The 16,716-nt window shown below is 42.2% G+C and overlaps 1 protein-coding gene across 1 annotated transcript in view; it reads right to left on the bottom strand.

Moving 5' to 3' along the window:
• Window positions 1–16,716, bottom strand: part of LOC127225865 (phospholipid-transporting ATPase FetA-like) — a 115,642-nt gene that overhangs the window by 32,039 nt on the left and 66,887 nt on the right. Inside the window, 5 exon segments of the mRNA XM_051189490.1 lie at window positions 1,457–1,653; window positions 11,300–11,388; window positions 13,649–13,700; window positions 13,702–13,808; window positions 14,807–14,889. Coding sequence (XP_051045447.1) covers window positions 1,457–1,653; window positions 11,300–11,388; window positions 13,649–13,700; window positions 13,702–13,808; window positions 14,807–14,889 — 528 coding nt within the window.

Here is a 16,716-nt window from a genome sequence, read left to right as displayed (position 1 = left end):
GAAGAACTGATATATTCCTTCTTAAAGTGTTTACAATACTCATGCATATTTTGATTACAGAATTTTCATATTGTACTGTAATTATTTATTGGTTTCCTCAGCTAAGAGCAAGATTCTTTAGAGAAAGTGATGTCTTATTGGTCAGTTTTTTATCCCTAGCACCTAGTAGAGGACTTGGCCCAAACTAGGTGGAAATTCAGTTATGAAAAATGCTTTCTGGGTTGGGATATCAGAGGCCATGTTTTAGGAGACATGGAAAAGAGCACACACACACACACACACACACACACACACACTTGTTCTTTGAAAAGATAAATAAAATTTACAAACACCTAACTATAATAATCAAAGGAAAAAGAAAAAATTCAAACTAATAAAATTAGAGATGAAATAGGGACTATTACAGCATATTCCAAACATTATGAAAACTTAGAAAACTTTAATTCAGAATAATAAATGAAATAAAGTTATAATTTTTTAAAAAGAAAACTTATATGGGGAACTCAACTTATAACTATTGTCTTAGTTGCATTCTATTTTTTTAAAAAAGAGATATCATGACCAAGGAGGCAACACTTATAAAAGAAAGCATTTAATTAGGGGCTGGCTTATAGTTTCAGAGGGTGAGTCCATTATCATCACATCAGGAAACATGGGGCACACAGGCAGGCATGGCCCCGGAGCTGAGAGCTTTACATCCTGACCCACAGGCAGCAGGGAGAGAAGGAGATAGGGGGCCTGGCATGGGGCTTTTGTACCTCAGAGCCCACCTCCAGTGACACACCTCCTCTAACAAGACCACGCCTCATCTCTAGCCCTGCTAAGCATTCACATGTAAGAGCCTGTGGGTTCATTGTTGAAACTACCTTGCCTATTTTCTACTTTTGCTCTCTCTTTTTTTAAATGGGAAAATATATTCTTCATTCTGCATAGCTGACTGGAGAGCGAATGTTTAGGATCTGCCTCTATGATAAAGGAAGGCTGCCTGGCATAATTAAGCAATACCAAGTTTGTGCTTCTTTTTACTATTTGTTTCAGGTGTTTGCATGTCTTATCTAGTCACTTACAGGTTACTTAAGGGCACAGAAAATTATCCTATTATAAATCATATACTATCTAGCACAGTGTTCTAGACATGAAAAATATTTATGCAGTTTTTAGCTACTCCTCAGAGTATTTGATACACTAAGCCTGTGGAAAGAAAAGAAACAAAGGATACATAGTGAGCTAGGACTATGGAGGCTGAGGCAGGAGGATCTGAAGTTTGAAGTCTACGGAGGCTGAGGCAGGAGGATCTGAAGTTTGAAGTCAGCTTGGGCAACATAGCAAGCTCTTGTCTTTAAAAAAATAAAGATGATAGTACATACTTTCTAAAAGATCATACTCTAGTTGGTTATTAAAACAAGAAGTATAGAGTCATCCCCTGCCCTGCAAACAACAATCAAAGATGCCTTACCTGACATAGAGGGAAATGGGAACCATGGTGTTGAGGACTATGAAGTAGGACCAGAAAACGAGGGCAGAACTTGTAGCCGATGAAGCAATATAATGTTGCCATGGGAGAAATTCCTGGAAGAAGTAGCCTTTGTTGCTCTCCCAAATGCCATGTCCAATGGACAGCAGAAGGCACATTGCACCTAAAACCAGGAAAATCTGCATAGAAATCAAAACAAAAAAGCAGAATATGAATTAGGCGAACATTCATCTAAGGAATGTGCTTCTTCATCCCACCTTCTGGAGTCTTAGCTCTACCTACGTGTGTTTTCTTGGAGATGGAGACCCTAGTAGCACAGGACAAGGAAGGCAGGCCAGCAGGAGCCATCTGTGTGTGTTTGAAGGGAGGTTCTGACTACCAGACAACGCACAGGTTGTGTGATATTGATGGAAACTGCCGATGGTGGAGTAGGAACTCGATATTCAGAGTGGGAGAATATTCTACCAAAGCCTTGTGAGCAGAGTCCAGGCTCCTAATCACTCCAGTAGTGATGTGGGGGGAGGGGGCTGCCACTTAAACATGCTGAGCGGTGTGGCTTTGGCTGGCAGCAGCTGAAGAGAGGGCGGTGAGGAAATCATGTAAGCAGTTCAGAATCTGCTAAAGCTGGAAGGTAGACCACGGGCCCACTGCCCCTGCAGCTCCTGGAGGGCGCGGTTACAAAGAGTCTGAATGCTGACTTTGATTCCTTCGGGTCTATATTCAGGGAGTGCTACAGCTGTGGCAAGTGGGAACCCCACTTCTACTGTCTCTGAAGCCTCCACATGGCTTTTCATAACGGTTGTACTCATTTATATCCCCACCAGTAGAACATAAGAATTCTTTTTTCATGGTGTTCTTGCCATTGTTTTGCTTTCATGATGACAGCCATTCTCACTGAGGTAAAATGGGATCTGAGTGTAGCCACTTGGTCCCCTAATATGATTTGGTTTGTATTTCCGCGATGGTCAAAGACACATACAGATGCTTCTTTATACTTTGTTTTTAATTTTTATTTTATATGTATGGATGTTTGCCTCCACGTATGTCTGTGTATGTGCCTTGTTCAGTAGAAGCCAGAAGAGGCCTCAGATCCCCTGTGAGTGAAGTTATAGAGGGCTGTGAGCTGCCTCGTGGGTGCTGGAAATTGAACCTGGGTCCTCTGGGAGAGCAGGTAGTGCCCTTAGCCACTGAGCCATCTCCCCAGCCTCCATTTTAGATTTCACTGCTTATCTGATTGTTGGATTAGAGGCAGCAAGTCATTTCTAGACAAACTATTGTAGATGCTGATGTGGTCTTGATGCTGCTGCTGAGGAGGTCAAATGCTATTCTGATTCCCAAACCCTCTCTGGAGGCTGAGAATCTTCTCCTTTTCCTGTTTTTCTTGATCCGTTTCCTCCTCCATATTCCTCCTCCTCTTTTCCTCTGTGCCCTTTGAGGCATGGTCTTGCTATGTAGCTCTGCTGGCCTGGAATTCACTCACAATCTCTGGCTACAGGCTTTTTATTTCTTCACATATGGTTGCCATGCAACCCCTTAACACTAAATTTATTTGTTTGTACACTTTAAACTTTTCATGCATGTATACGCTGTATGTCGGACATATTTCCCTCCCATTTCTGACATTCACCTTTCTCACCTCTCTTCCCTCTTATCTGCCCCCTTTGTTCTTCTAAACGGTTTAATAACGTTTTTGAAAAAGACTTATATGTGTGTGTGCGAGTGTGTGCCTGCGAAGGCCAAAAGAGGGCATCAAATCACCTGAAGCTGGACCTACAGGTAGTTGTAAGCTGTCTGCTGCGGGTGCTAGGAACTGAGCATGGGTACAAGAGAAAAGTAGCAAGCGCTCTTAATTGCTGAGCCATCTCTCCAGCACCCTCACCCATACCTACTTTCCATGCCAATCTGCAATCTTTAAACAGGACTTGACACACATTTAATTTTTTTTCTTCCCTAGAAGACATAAAGTACAAGAAAAAGAGCCTCGATGCTGAGAAGTTTTGTCTAGCTGGATAGATGTGACTATTTTTTTTAAAATATGTCCATGTTAATGTTTGTGCACATGAATTTACACGCGTGTTTATCTGTGTGTGTAGGCCAGAGGATGCCATCTTTAGGAATACCAACCATCTCCTTTTCTCTCACTGACTTGGAGCTCACTAGTCAGGTTAGCCTAGCTGGCCAGCAAGTCCCAGAGATCTTCCTGCCTTTGCCTCCCAAGAGCTGGGATAACAAGGGGGGCATTTCTCTCACATCTCATATTGTATGTGATTTCTGGAGTTCAAACTCAGGTCCCCCCGTTTTCAAGGCAAGCACTTTATTGACTGAGCAATTTCCCTAGCCCCAGATATGACCACTGAATGAAACTTACAACTAGTGTGCATTGATAAGGACACCTCCCCTCAATGGTCTTAATGCTTCAGAACTGGAATCCTCTCACATAACTGACACACATGATTCTTACAGCATCTGGCACACACTGGGTTCTCAGTGTACTTGTTTCTTGTTGGGGAGAAAAAGCACTTGAAAGAAGTACTTCAAGGAAGGACTGATTCTTATAGTTTAGACATGCAGACCACACAGGTAGAGAAGGCTGTGGCACACCGGGGAATGGGCTGGAGCCAGAGTGGAGCTGGGCTGCAACCCCCAAAGCTGTCCCATCGTGTGTCATTTCCTTCGAGCAGAGCCCAGCTTATAAAGGTTCCATAATTCCCCAAACTGTAGGGGGACACAGTTCTCAAATACACTAGTCTTCTGGGAACATTTTACACATAAACCATAATATGCAATAATATGATCTGAGGGTCATAGACTTGCCTTTGCTGTTTTTTTTCCTGTGGAATTTTATAATACTTGCCAGTATTCTGCTTCAATTAATGAATTTCTTGATTTTTCATTGTTTATAATAAAGCTATAATTAATAAAGTGAAAATACTTTAAAAATCCCACTACAGATGTCAAGTACTAACTGCCAGTGCTCTTCAGACAGACGCACAAACACTTGAGTCTGTCTAGGCTGACGGGAGATGTCCTGTTTTGAAGATGATTTTGATTATGTGGCCTAGCTTTCTGAGTGACATCACATACTCCTGATGTTGCTAAGAATATCACTTTCCATAGTTACTGACTGTGATCATCTGTTTCATTAAAAAAAAGTCAGGACATGGACATGGACCTCTGCTTACTGCTAAGGCTCAGCACTCCGCAGCAGAAAAAGAGTGGATGCTTGTGTCCACTCTTAAAGCTCCACAAGCCTTCCTAATTTTTAAAGCTGTGTGCACTGCATCTAAAAGGACTTTGAAAAGGAAGGATAATTTTTAAAACTTTTCTTACTTATATTTTTTGTAGTGCTGGGGATTGCATCCATAACCTTAAACATATAATGTGAGTACTCTACTGATGTGGGATGTCCCTCTGTATGCTGTAAATATGTGTTGCTTTTATTGGTTGATAAATAAAGCTGATTTGGCCAATGGCCAAGCATAATATAGGTAGGTGGAAATCCAAACAGAGATAGTGAAAGAAAGAAGGCAGAGTCAGAGAGATGCCATGTAACCACCAAAGGGGTAAGATACCAGGACATCACCAGTAAGCCATGGCCACGAGGTGATACACAGATGGGTTAACTTATATGAGAGAGCTAGCCAGTAATAAGCCCGAGCCATTGGCCAAACAATTATACTTACTATTGTCTTCTAAGTGATTATTTGATAAGCAGCTGTGGGGCCCATGAGCAGAAGAGAAACTAGTCCAGGGAGACCAGTGGGACACAGAAAAACATTCAACTACATGTGGCACCCCCATGTTTGGCAAAATTTTCCATGTAAAACGTGACAAAAGCTTAAAAAGGGATTCTAAACACAAAAGAACTAGTCAAGCATGGCTTCTTGGTAGCAACATTTTCTCAGGTGAGCTCTGGAGGCAGGTAGAGTCCTGGCCACTTTAAGAGATGGCTTCCTGATTCATGGTGGCAGCACAAATGGCTGGCCAGGTCTTGCTATGGGAGCACTTCAATGGGATTTGTGAGGAACATGCTACAAGGTGCTTAATGGCAGCATGGACCTGCTGCATCCCTACAGCTGGGGCAACGAGCATGGCTCAAAGAGTTGGCGGTAAATGTACCCCTGCCATGTTGGAAAGCCAAAGGGGGTGGAGCCAGCAGCCAAAGCCACCACTTCAGTCCTAGCTATGACCACTAAGCATTTTAAAAATTCCCTTGTTCAGAAAAGGTTTATCAGGGTGGTCCCAGTGAGGACTCCTAGTAATGGAGGATATGGAGTCTGAACTGGCCATCATTTGTAGCCAGACAAGGCTTCCAGCGGTGGGACTGGGCTATATTCAGTTGAGTTGTTGGTCAAGGAGATTCTGTGGAAATCCCTAAACAACCCAGACGGTTGCTCTCTGAAAACTGAAAGCAGGGCCCCATTGCTGAGGACAACTTCTACACAGCTCACTGAATGTAGAAATGTCAAGCTGGTGTGGGCTTGGAGAAAGTACCCATGGGCTATGGAAAGAGAAACCTGGACACCAATCCAGCCACAAAATCATCCAACTATAATCTCTCCTTACAGAAAGATGTGCTGGGGCAATGGTTGGGCAGAGCTCGTGGGAGTGGCCAACCAATGTCTGGTTTGAGGCTCATGCTGCAAGAGGGAGCACATGCCCAACACTGCCTAGAGGGCCAGGAACTGCAGACTGGATAAACCAGAGACAAGGGTAGAGGAATGAACACACACACACACACACACACACACACACACACACACACACACACACAGAGACACACACAGACACACACACATGTGTTTGTTTGTGTGTGTGTGTGTGTGTGTGTGTGTGTGTGTGTATTCCTAATGATATTCTGCTATACTCCAATGTCATCAGAGAGGTTTCCTCTGGCAGGGGATGGGAGGGGGGGTGCAGAGACCCATAGCCAGACATTATGCAGAGAGAGAGTCTAAACTGGAGGTTTCCATAAAGTCCCTCCCCTTGGTAATGGAGGAACCCCATAGAAGATGGAGAGGGAAGATGGCAGGAGTCAGAGGGAATGGAGGCTATCAGGAAAACATGGGCCACTGAATCAACTAAGCAGGGCTTGCACGGGCTCACAGAGACTAAAATGGCAAGCACAGGGCCTGCTAGGGTCTGCACCAGGTCCTCTGTGTATTTGTTATGGCTGTTAGCTTGGTGTTTTTATGAGACTCCTAACAGGGGGAGTGGGTGTGTCTCTGACTCTTTTGCCTGCTCTTGAGACTCTTTTCTTCCTATTGGGTTGCCTTGTCCAGACTTATTGTATCTCATTTTGTCCTGTTTGGAGGTCTGCTCTTATCTGAAGAGGAAATGGAGGGGGAGTAAATCTGGAGGAGAGGGAAAGTAGGGGGAACTAGAAGGAGTGGAGTGAGGGGAACCTGTGACTAGGATGTAATGTATGAGAGAAGAATCTATTTTCAATAAAAAAAGGAAAGGAGAAAGAAAATGGCTGTGGTAGTTTGAATGTAACTGGGCCCCATAAGTTCACTGGGAGTGGCATTGTTGGAGTGGGTGTGATCTTGCTGGAGGAAGTGTGTCACTGTGGGGGCGGGCTTTGAGGTCTCCTTTGCTCAAGCTTTGCTCAGTGTGATAGACAGTCCACTTCCTGCTGCCTTCTGATCAAGATATAACCAGCATCATGTCTGGCTGCAAGCCACCATGCTCCCCACCATGATGACAATAGAGTGTACCTCTGAACTGTAAATTGCCACCTCAATTAAATGTTTTCCTTTATAAGAGTTGCCATGGTCATGGTCTCTTCACATGGCCATCCTACCACATTCCAATACATTCTTTATAGAAACTAAAAAAAAAAAAAAACCCAATAATATTTATTTATTTTTTTAATTTTGTTTTATTTTTTGAGACAGGGTTTCTTTATGTAGGCGTGGCTACCCTGGAACTAGCTCTGTAGACCAGGCTGGACTTGAACTCACAAAACTCCACCTGCCTCTGCCTCCTGAGTATAGGACTAATGGTATGTGCATTAGGATTGAAGGTGTGTGCTACCACCACCAATAAAAAAAAAAAAAAATGGAAAAAAATCCCCAATCTTTAATGTCATATGGAAATACACAGAGACACACAAACACACAAACCAGTATAACCAAAACAATTCTGAATAATAAAAGAATTGCTGGAGGCATCACTGTTTCTGATCTCAAGTTGCACTACAGAGCTATAGTAATATAAACAACATGGTATCAGCTTATAAAAACACGTGTCGTTCAATGGAATCAAAGTGTAGATCAGACTCAATTCCACACACCGACACCTGAATTTTAACAAAGAAGCAAAGAAAAGACACCAGAGAACAGACCGCATCTTTAAAAAATGGTGCTGGTCAAACTGAATAGCTGCATATAGAAGAATGAAAATAGATCGATGTCTATCATTCTGTGAAAAACTCAAGTGGATCAAGGAACACAACAATAGAAGAGAAAGTGAGAATTCACTTGAACTCATTGACACAGGAAAAGATTTCCTGAACAGAACCCAACACAGGCACTACAACCAACAATTAACAAGTGGGATGTCATGAAACTGAAAAACTTTTGTACAGCAAAAGAGGCCCACCCAGGCATGGTTTTTGAGCATGCTTTTCTAACAGTGGTGGTGATGCACACACCTTTAATTCAAGCACTCAAGAGGCAGAAGCAGGTGGATCTCTGACTTTAAGGCCAGCCTGGTCCACAAAGCAAGTTTCAGGACAACTAGGGCTGTTATGTTATATAGAGAAATCCTGTCTCAAAGAACCAAGGTGGGGTGGGGGAAGAAGAGGGAGAAAAGAAAGATGTCATCATTCCAGCAAAGTGGCAGCCTAGAGAATGGAAAGCAATCTCTACTAATCATTCACCTGACAGGTTAGTGTCAGAATATACAAAGAACAAACAAACAAACAAACAAAAAACTGAATACAAAGAAAACAAATAACCTAGTTTAAAAAAGGGGATATAGAACTAAACAGAGTTTTTCAAAGATGAAACACAAATAGCTGAGAATTACTTAAGAGAATGTTGAATATTTTTATCTCCCAGGAAAATGCAAATTAAAACTAGCTTGAGATTTTATGTTGCCCCAATTAGAACAGCCAAGATCAATTAAAAAATCCCAAACAAATAAACTACAGTACATGCTGGCAAGGGTCCAGGGAAAGGGAAACACTCATTCATTGCTGGTAGGAGTACCAACTGGTCCTGATACTACGGAAGCTGAACATTGCCCAACCACAAGATCTACCTATACCATTCTTGGACATACAGCAAAAGAACTTTAAATATTAATACAGAAATACTTTTTTCATATGTTTATTGATGTTCTCTTTATTCACAAAATCTAAGAATTTGAAAATTTTAATGTCCATCAACTAATGAATGGATAATGAAAATGTGATACATTTACTCAACAGAATATTATTCAGCTATTAAGAAAAATGAAATTACAGTGATTATAGGTAAATGAGTAAAGCTAGAAACAATCATCCTGAGTGAGGTAACCCAGACCCCAATAAACAAATATTCCATGTTCTTTTTGTTGTTGTTGTTGTTTTTTTTATTTTTATTTTTATTTTTTTGAGATGGGGTTTCACTGTTTAGTTCTGGCTGTCCTGGAATTCACTTTGTAGACCAGACTGGCCTTGAACTCACAAAGATCCACTTGCCTCTAGAGTGCTGGGACTAAAGGCATGTGCCACCACCACCCAGCCCATGATTTTTCCTTATGTATGGATGTTAACTTTGGATGTGTGTTTCAATCAGAATATCTACAGAGGTTATGGAGTGAGTAAGGGGGCCGGAGGAATGAGGGAGTCATCCAAGGAAGGGAGACTAGGATAGGAGGATTAAATGGGGAGGAGGATGGGAGAGCACTGTAATGGGAGGGAATATGGGCAGAAAGATTAATACTAAAGGCTTTTTTAAAAAGCCACATGGGAACCTACTACACAGAAGCTCCCTAAAATACATACATACATGAAAGGAATTTCAGTAGAGTTACTACATATAGAGGGAGACACTATCCCAACTGTATATTTTATACCACCAAGTAAAACCTCCAGTGCCAAGAATGGGTTACATCTTATTGAGTCATTGGCCAAAGGGGCCCATAGATGCACCCCTAACACCATACGCTATTGCCAGAGCTATTCGTTACCCTCCACAACCAGATGGTGAGGCCCCATTGTGGAGGACACCACTTATTTATATCATCAAACATGGAGAAATCAAGCTGGTGCCTAGCTAGAGGCTTCACCTCTACTGACTGGCATTCATGATTCTGGAAGGTACTTTGCATACTAGCAGAGGAGAAAAGTAATCTTCAGTATTACCTAGTTAAAACCCCGTGACCCACAACAGCAACCTGCCTGTGAGATACACTAGTGCAATAGTGACTCAAATGTTATGGGGGCAACCAACCACTTTTAGAAAATGCATTTAAGGCCCACTTCATGAGATGCAGCCATATCTGAATGACTAAAGTGGCAAGGACCCAGGACTAGGTAGGCCATGGTCCCCAAAAATAAATTTATTACTATTATTCTGCTAAAAGAGCACAGTAATAAAATGACTCATAACATATTGCTAGTGCTACAGATCCGTGAATCACTTATCCTTCATCACAGAGGCTGCTTCTTTCTTGATGAGAATTAACATGGAGACACACAACTGGAAAATACTCAGGGAATGACAGACTTTGGAGCACTCAGCCCTAAATGGGACACCTAAATGGTCAAACCAGTCAAGGCTTTAGGTCTATGTACAAGAGGAGATAGAAAGATTTTTTAAAGAGCCAGAAGTGGTGGGTGACTCCAAGGACAAAACAGATTGATGCACACTTTAACTCATAGAGACTGTGACATTAGGCACAAGACCTGCAGAAGTTCAAACCAGAGAAAATCTTAGCACAGAGAAGGGAAAGTGGACACAATGTCCTACCCCCAACCAGAGAAAGGTAAAATCAGTTTTCCCCAGTGGAATGCACTTGGGTATATCAACCATTTACCAGGGAAGGACCTGTGCCCAGGGATAGTTGGCCAACATAAAATGGGCTCCGTGTTCTTTTTGTGTGTGCATTTTTTGCTTTGTTTTGGTATTTTTCTCTTATAATTTTTTAGTTTGTTGTGATATTTGTCTTTTGCTTTTGCTTTATTTTTATTTTTTGGGGCGAGAGAACATGGAGTTGAGTAGGTAGAGAGATGGGGAGGATCTGAAAGTAGTTTAGTTTAGTGAAGGTAAATAATACCAAAAATTGTATGTACATTTTCTTAAAAATTAAAACTAAGAAATATCTTTCCCTTGCTCATAATTCCCTTTATTAGTGATTTTCAGACTTTTTTTTTTTAAAGCAGAAGAACCCCTACTTTTCCAACATTATACAACAGAATAATGGGAAGTTGCTCTACTTGAAGCAGAAACTCAGATAAGGCTGGAGCAAGGCTATCAGATCTTCTCCTGTCTCTGCCTCCTTTGAGGAGTTTAAATACGGTGTTCTACTAGTCTATGTGAAGGGTTATTAACAGTAATTATCAAAACTGATATGAGGCGGTATCTTTATTTCTCAAGTGGGGTCTTTGATTAACTCTGGTCCCATTTATCAAAGGCAACAGTTTCTTAATTGTCATTATCTTGCACAAAAGGAGTAACCTAGACTCTTGTACATTGAGTCTGTTCTTTCCCGACTCACACCTTAGCTTGTGGGGTCATAAAACTTCTTGCAACTTTCAAAAACTTCATTCTGATTTGGAGGTGCCAGCTGTGGACATATGTCTATGCAAAGAAACAGGGGAAGTGTTTAACTTACCCAGACCACAATGACATTCATAAGATGGTCCATATGTGTTCGTTTGAAGGTAGCCTTTCCACTGTTCTGCATTAATTTGGTGTCTGGCCCTAAGCAAAAACAGGGAGAAATCCAGATCTTAGAACCACTCACAGACAGTGAGTAAGGCAGCCTTGAATGTCCATGGAACTGACCTGCAAACTATTAGTTAGAGATACTGCTAGCAGTTTGAGAGAAAATATTCATAAGTGGGTTTAGGAAGAAATTGTAAGCAGCGGTTTCTGTGGCCTTTTACCATCCGACTACGGTTTTTATACGTGTTCTAATGAAGGAGGATGTGGGATACTGGGTTTCCTGCTATGTGGGCAAACATTGGGAACACACAGCATAAGCTGCAGCATTCTATCCTCTGAAGCCTTCCTTCACAGGTTTGGATTCTTGAGAAGTTGAAGGCAGCTGCAGGGATCCTATCTCCCAGGAGCTATAGAAAGACTGGCCCTGCTCACCCTGGCTTTTAAGAGGGAGGGAGAGCCCATGGTGGAACTTGAGCACGGCAGAGCAGGGACAGTGACTCGAGTTTGCACTGAGTGCTTCAGGATGCACATAGTAATATGAGACTCCTGCATGGGACTCCCCAAAGTTCACCACTATCTTTAACAAACCAAGAGTCAGATGGGAACGTCTACCAAGACTTCCTTGGACTCTTCAGCTTCTCCAGAGGGTGTTTGTCTTATTTTCTATAGAAGGACAACTAAGTCTCGTGTTTGAGAGTGGATGCTCTAGCAATGACCTCCAGAAATTCAAGTTTAGTAACATTCTCTATGATAAGGCTTTCTAAATTCTTCCTACTGTGGTCATGGTTGTGTCAAAGCCTATATTTCAAATATCTCCTAAAAGCGCATTTGCTGACAGCTTGGTCTTCAGTAGCTGGTGCTATTGGGGGCACTAGAAACGTGAAGGTATGGAATGTAGTTGAAAGTTATTAGTGCATGCTCCTGAAGGCCCCTCCTCTCACTCTTCTGCTTCTCGGCCACTGTGACATGAGCAGTTTTTCCCACCACACACTCCCACTATGTTGTTTGGCCTTGCTCCAGGTCCAATGCTATAGGATCAAGCAACCTTGGACTAACACCTTGGAAAACTGAGTAAAAAGTATGTCTTTCCTCCCTTTCAAGTGATATTTTATCACAGGGACAGATAAGGAACAACGTTATTAATGTCTGTTGCCACTAAGGGTGCAAAGTGGAGCAGAGGTTCTTTCTCAACCACACCATGAACAAGAAACCCTCACACTATATATTGTGGCTTGTGATTCTAAAGGACATCTCAAGATGCTTCAGGGGCCATAAGAGGTACAGCAGGGTTACCTAATGTTAACTCTTAACAGCCTGCCTTGTTCCCCTCCTCAGACTACTGCCCACAATTAACATACTTTCACCTCAGAGCAAGTTCAAACTAGACTAAAGGCTTTTTGTAAAAAGAAAATTTTACATCTTGCACAAGGTCAGAGGCGTAGATGTCTACCAAGGTTACTAAGAAAAGCATGCTAATTCTTCACTCGACAGTCTACTAACAATAGATCTGTATCTTAAAGTTGTCATTGGGCACTGTGCCCTCCCTGTCTGGTCATGGTTTTTCTCCTGTGGCCTTGGACCCTTGTGCTGCCTTGGTAAATAGCTCAGCTCCGTATCGCTTCCTCTAGGGTGTGCTTTGGCCAATGAGAGAAACTTTTATCATTTCAAGGCTCCTGAAGGAGAAGAGTTTTTAGATAGAAGAAGAAGCATGGAGAAGTTATAAGTAGGACAGGATTATTAGAGTAGAAACAGAACAATAAAGACCACAGGAAATGAAGAGCATGACCCTCTGACTGTGTGTGAAGTACTATAGAGGTCTCTCACCCCCTCCTTCGCTCCTGAGAAGCATTTCACCTTTAGGACCCTGGGTGGGGCTGGAGTAGGTCTCTTAGCCACGAACACAGTGCTTTTCTCTTACATGAAGTCTGCCTGTTAACATTTTATATTCTTCTCCATAATGAGCACTATCTGTGTCCTTTTTATGGGGGTAATCTGTCTGCATTCTTCTGTTCACCCTCTCCTGTGTCCACACATGGCTGGGAGGACCCACGAATGCCTTATAGTGTTGAGCACAAAGCCACCCTCTAAGAAAGGAGGAGATGAAATGTTAGGAGCACATTGCCTGGAACAAAGTCCCTTTCCCCTCAATTGCTTCTTTCATTTCTCCTCCAGCCACATGTTCATCCAGCATCAGTTCAACAGTAAGCTACTATTCTGATATATGCTTGAATGTTAATCTGAATCCTTAGAACTAAATATCTACAACTGGGTGGTGAGCCAGTATAAGGAAGCGTACCAGTATAAATCACCAAACCAAAGCACCAATCCGTGTTCCTGATGATGCATCCCCCGGAGCAGTAGCCGGTCATGGTTCAGGAAGTAGCTGTCCCCCAGATAGTGCAGGGTTCCGGAAAACTTGTCTAACTTGTTGTTGGGAGGCTCACATCGAACTTCTCCTGCAGGGAAGTAAGGGAGGAAGACTGCTAGCTCTGTAACTTTGGGAGGAAAACAACATACAATAGATAGTACAACATATAACATAATTTGCTCTATCTTCTCAGCTTCTCCCTATCTTGCGCTACATTCCTTTAGAACGCACAAAAATAAAACAAAGCGGTAATTCTGTATTGCTATGGTCACACAGACAAACCGCAAGAGGGCACTTTATCAGCATCAGTATAGTCAGATCAATGACAATGAAGGCGGAGAAATGAAAATATTACTCTAAAGTGAACCTATTATTGTTTTCAAAATAGAAACAGTTGACTTCTTCCTGATGAGTAAATATGTACTTTGTAAATAGTTTGAACTTCTATTGGCTTTATTTATTTTGCTTTGCATGTAAGAGGAGGGGGAAACGTGCAAATGGCGCATGTGTGGAGACCAGACAGCAACACATGGGGGCTGGTCCTGTCCTTCCACCTTGTGGGTCCCAGGTATCAGACTCAGGTCACGGGCTTAGAAGCAAGTGCCTTTATTCTCTGAGCGATCTTGCTGGATGTCCCTTGTAAAATATTTATAAAATACTAAAATGACCATGAAACTTTTTTTGAGACAGGGCCTTACTAAGTATCTGTGGCTAGCCTGGAACTCACTAAGTAGACCAGGCTGGCCCCAAGCTCAGGCTGGCCTCTGTCTCCTGAGTGTTGGAATTAAAGGCTTTTGAGAAACACTGTACTCATTGTTTAGAGAAAGATGCTATTAGCCTTTGAATTACAACCTGTACGTTTTTTATCCTGTGTATGAATGTAAACATGTCTCCCCAAGACATGTTTAACATTATGTGTATATGCTGGCTTTTGTAATCTACATACCTCTCCTATTATGTTGTGTATGTTTTTTTCCATGTCAAGGACTATCAACTTGCATATTGTTTCAATGAACCTTTTGAATTCCTGTATTGATGTGCCTCTGATGATGAAAGTTTGGGTGGACAGCCCATTTCCTGGCTCACCATTAAAGGCAGACAGCAGCTCCAGGTTATCCTCCATATCACTGGTAACTGAGATGGCCTGCTTCACCTTCAGGTTGGTTTCACTAAAGTAAAGATCACAGGTTCAGCAAATATATAGAACATAAACACAACAACAGCACAGGACTAGTTTGGGTTGCCTCATTAGGTTTTAGAATACAGGCTAAGGACTTGAGTTCCTCACACTAGCCACCCCTTGTTCTCAGGGGCAGCGTGGAGAAGAGATGACAGAAAGGGACCCACTCTGCCCCCTCTCCTTCATGCTCTGCAACAGCTTACCACCACTGCTTTAACCAACACAGAACAAGTAGCACTTAGGAATAGTACAGCACAACCCAGAGACAGCAAGCATCCCCCCTTCAGGGCCATGGACCAGGCCCTGGTGAGAAGATGCTCCCTACACAGGGTCCATAGAAGATCACAATTAACTGTTTTTGGATGGAAGAATGCACAGAGATAGTAACATAACAACTATAGACTCCAAAATGCTTTTGGGTGACACATTAGTCAGGGCTCTTTTAGAGAAATAGACCTGGTAGAATGAATCACACACACACACACACACACACACACACACACACACACACACACACACACACACACACGAGATTAAAGATTTATTAGAGTGGTTTACAGACTGTGATCCAGCTAGTCCAACAATGGCTGTTTCCCAACGGACAGTCCAAGAACCAAGTGGTCAGCTGGTCTTTAGTGTACAATGGAATCCCAAATGAGCAGGCTCTAATGCCAGTCAATTGAGAATGAGATGAGGGCAAGTCCTTCTTCCATGTCCTTTATATAGGTTGCCACCAGGTGTGGCTCAGATTAAAGGTCGACTTTCCCAACTCAAAAGATCTAGATTAAAGGTGGGTCTTTATACTTCAAATAATTTAATTAAAAACAATTCCTCACAGGTGTACCCAGCTGCTTGGGTTATAGTTAATTCTAGATGTAGTCAAGTTGACAGCCAAGAATAGCTATCACAAGTCCATCCACACTTGTCAAACCTGTCACACAATCATGTCCCCTTATGTCATATTTCATTTACAAATGAAAACATTAACCAGCTCATAATTATGCCTAATATGATCTGACTATCTCACTCACAACCACAAATATATATTTAACCAGCTCATAATTACACTTAACATGATATAATTCTTCCACATATGACTTTAAATGCATTATAAATTAGAATAAGTGGTACTGTCCCTTGAATATTCTTTTAGTGCCTCAAAACTTAATTATGAAGTTACAGATATTCTTTCAATTGATTTTACATCACATGACAAAGAAAATAAGGAAAAACACAAATATCTGCATTTTAAAATAAAATTTAATTTAAATTAGAAAAAAATCTTATTTTACATACCAATCCCATTTCCCTCTCCCTCTGATCCTCCCATCCCACCGCCATCCACTGCCCAGGGAGGGTGAGGCCTTCCATGGGGGATCATCGAAGTGTGTCACATCATTTGGGGCAGGACCTAGGCCCTCCCCAGTGTATCTAGGCTGAGAGAGTATCCCTCCATAGGGAATGGGCTCCCAAAGTCCATTCATGTACTAGGGATAAATATTGGTTCCACTGAAAGAAGCCCCATAGACTGCCCAGGCCTCCTAACTGACACCCATAGGGCCTGGTTCAGTTCTATGCTGGTTTTCCAGCTGTCAGTCTGGGGTCCATGAGCTCTTACTTAGTCAGGTCAGCTCTTTCTGTGGGTTTCTCCAGCTTGGTCTTGACCCCTTTGTTCACCACTCCTCCCTCTCTACAACTGGATTCCAGGAGTTCAGCCCAGTGCTTGGCTGTGAATCTCTGCTTCTGCTTCCATTAGCTATTGAGTGAAGGCTCTAGGATGACATTTAAGGTAGTCGTCAATCTCATTATCGGGGAA

The sequence above is a fragment of the Phodopus roborovskii genome, unplaced genomic scaffold (assembly GCF_943737965.1).
Source record: "Phodopus roborovskii unplaced genomic scaffold, PHOROB, whole genome shotgun sequence".
NCBI lineage: Eukaryota > Metazoa > Chordata > Mammalia > Rodentia > Cricetidae > Phodopus > Phodopus roborovskii.
The sequence above is the reverse complement of the archived record's forward strand: the minus strand, read 5'-3'. Positions and strand labels throughout refer to the sequence as shown.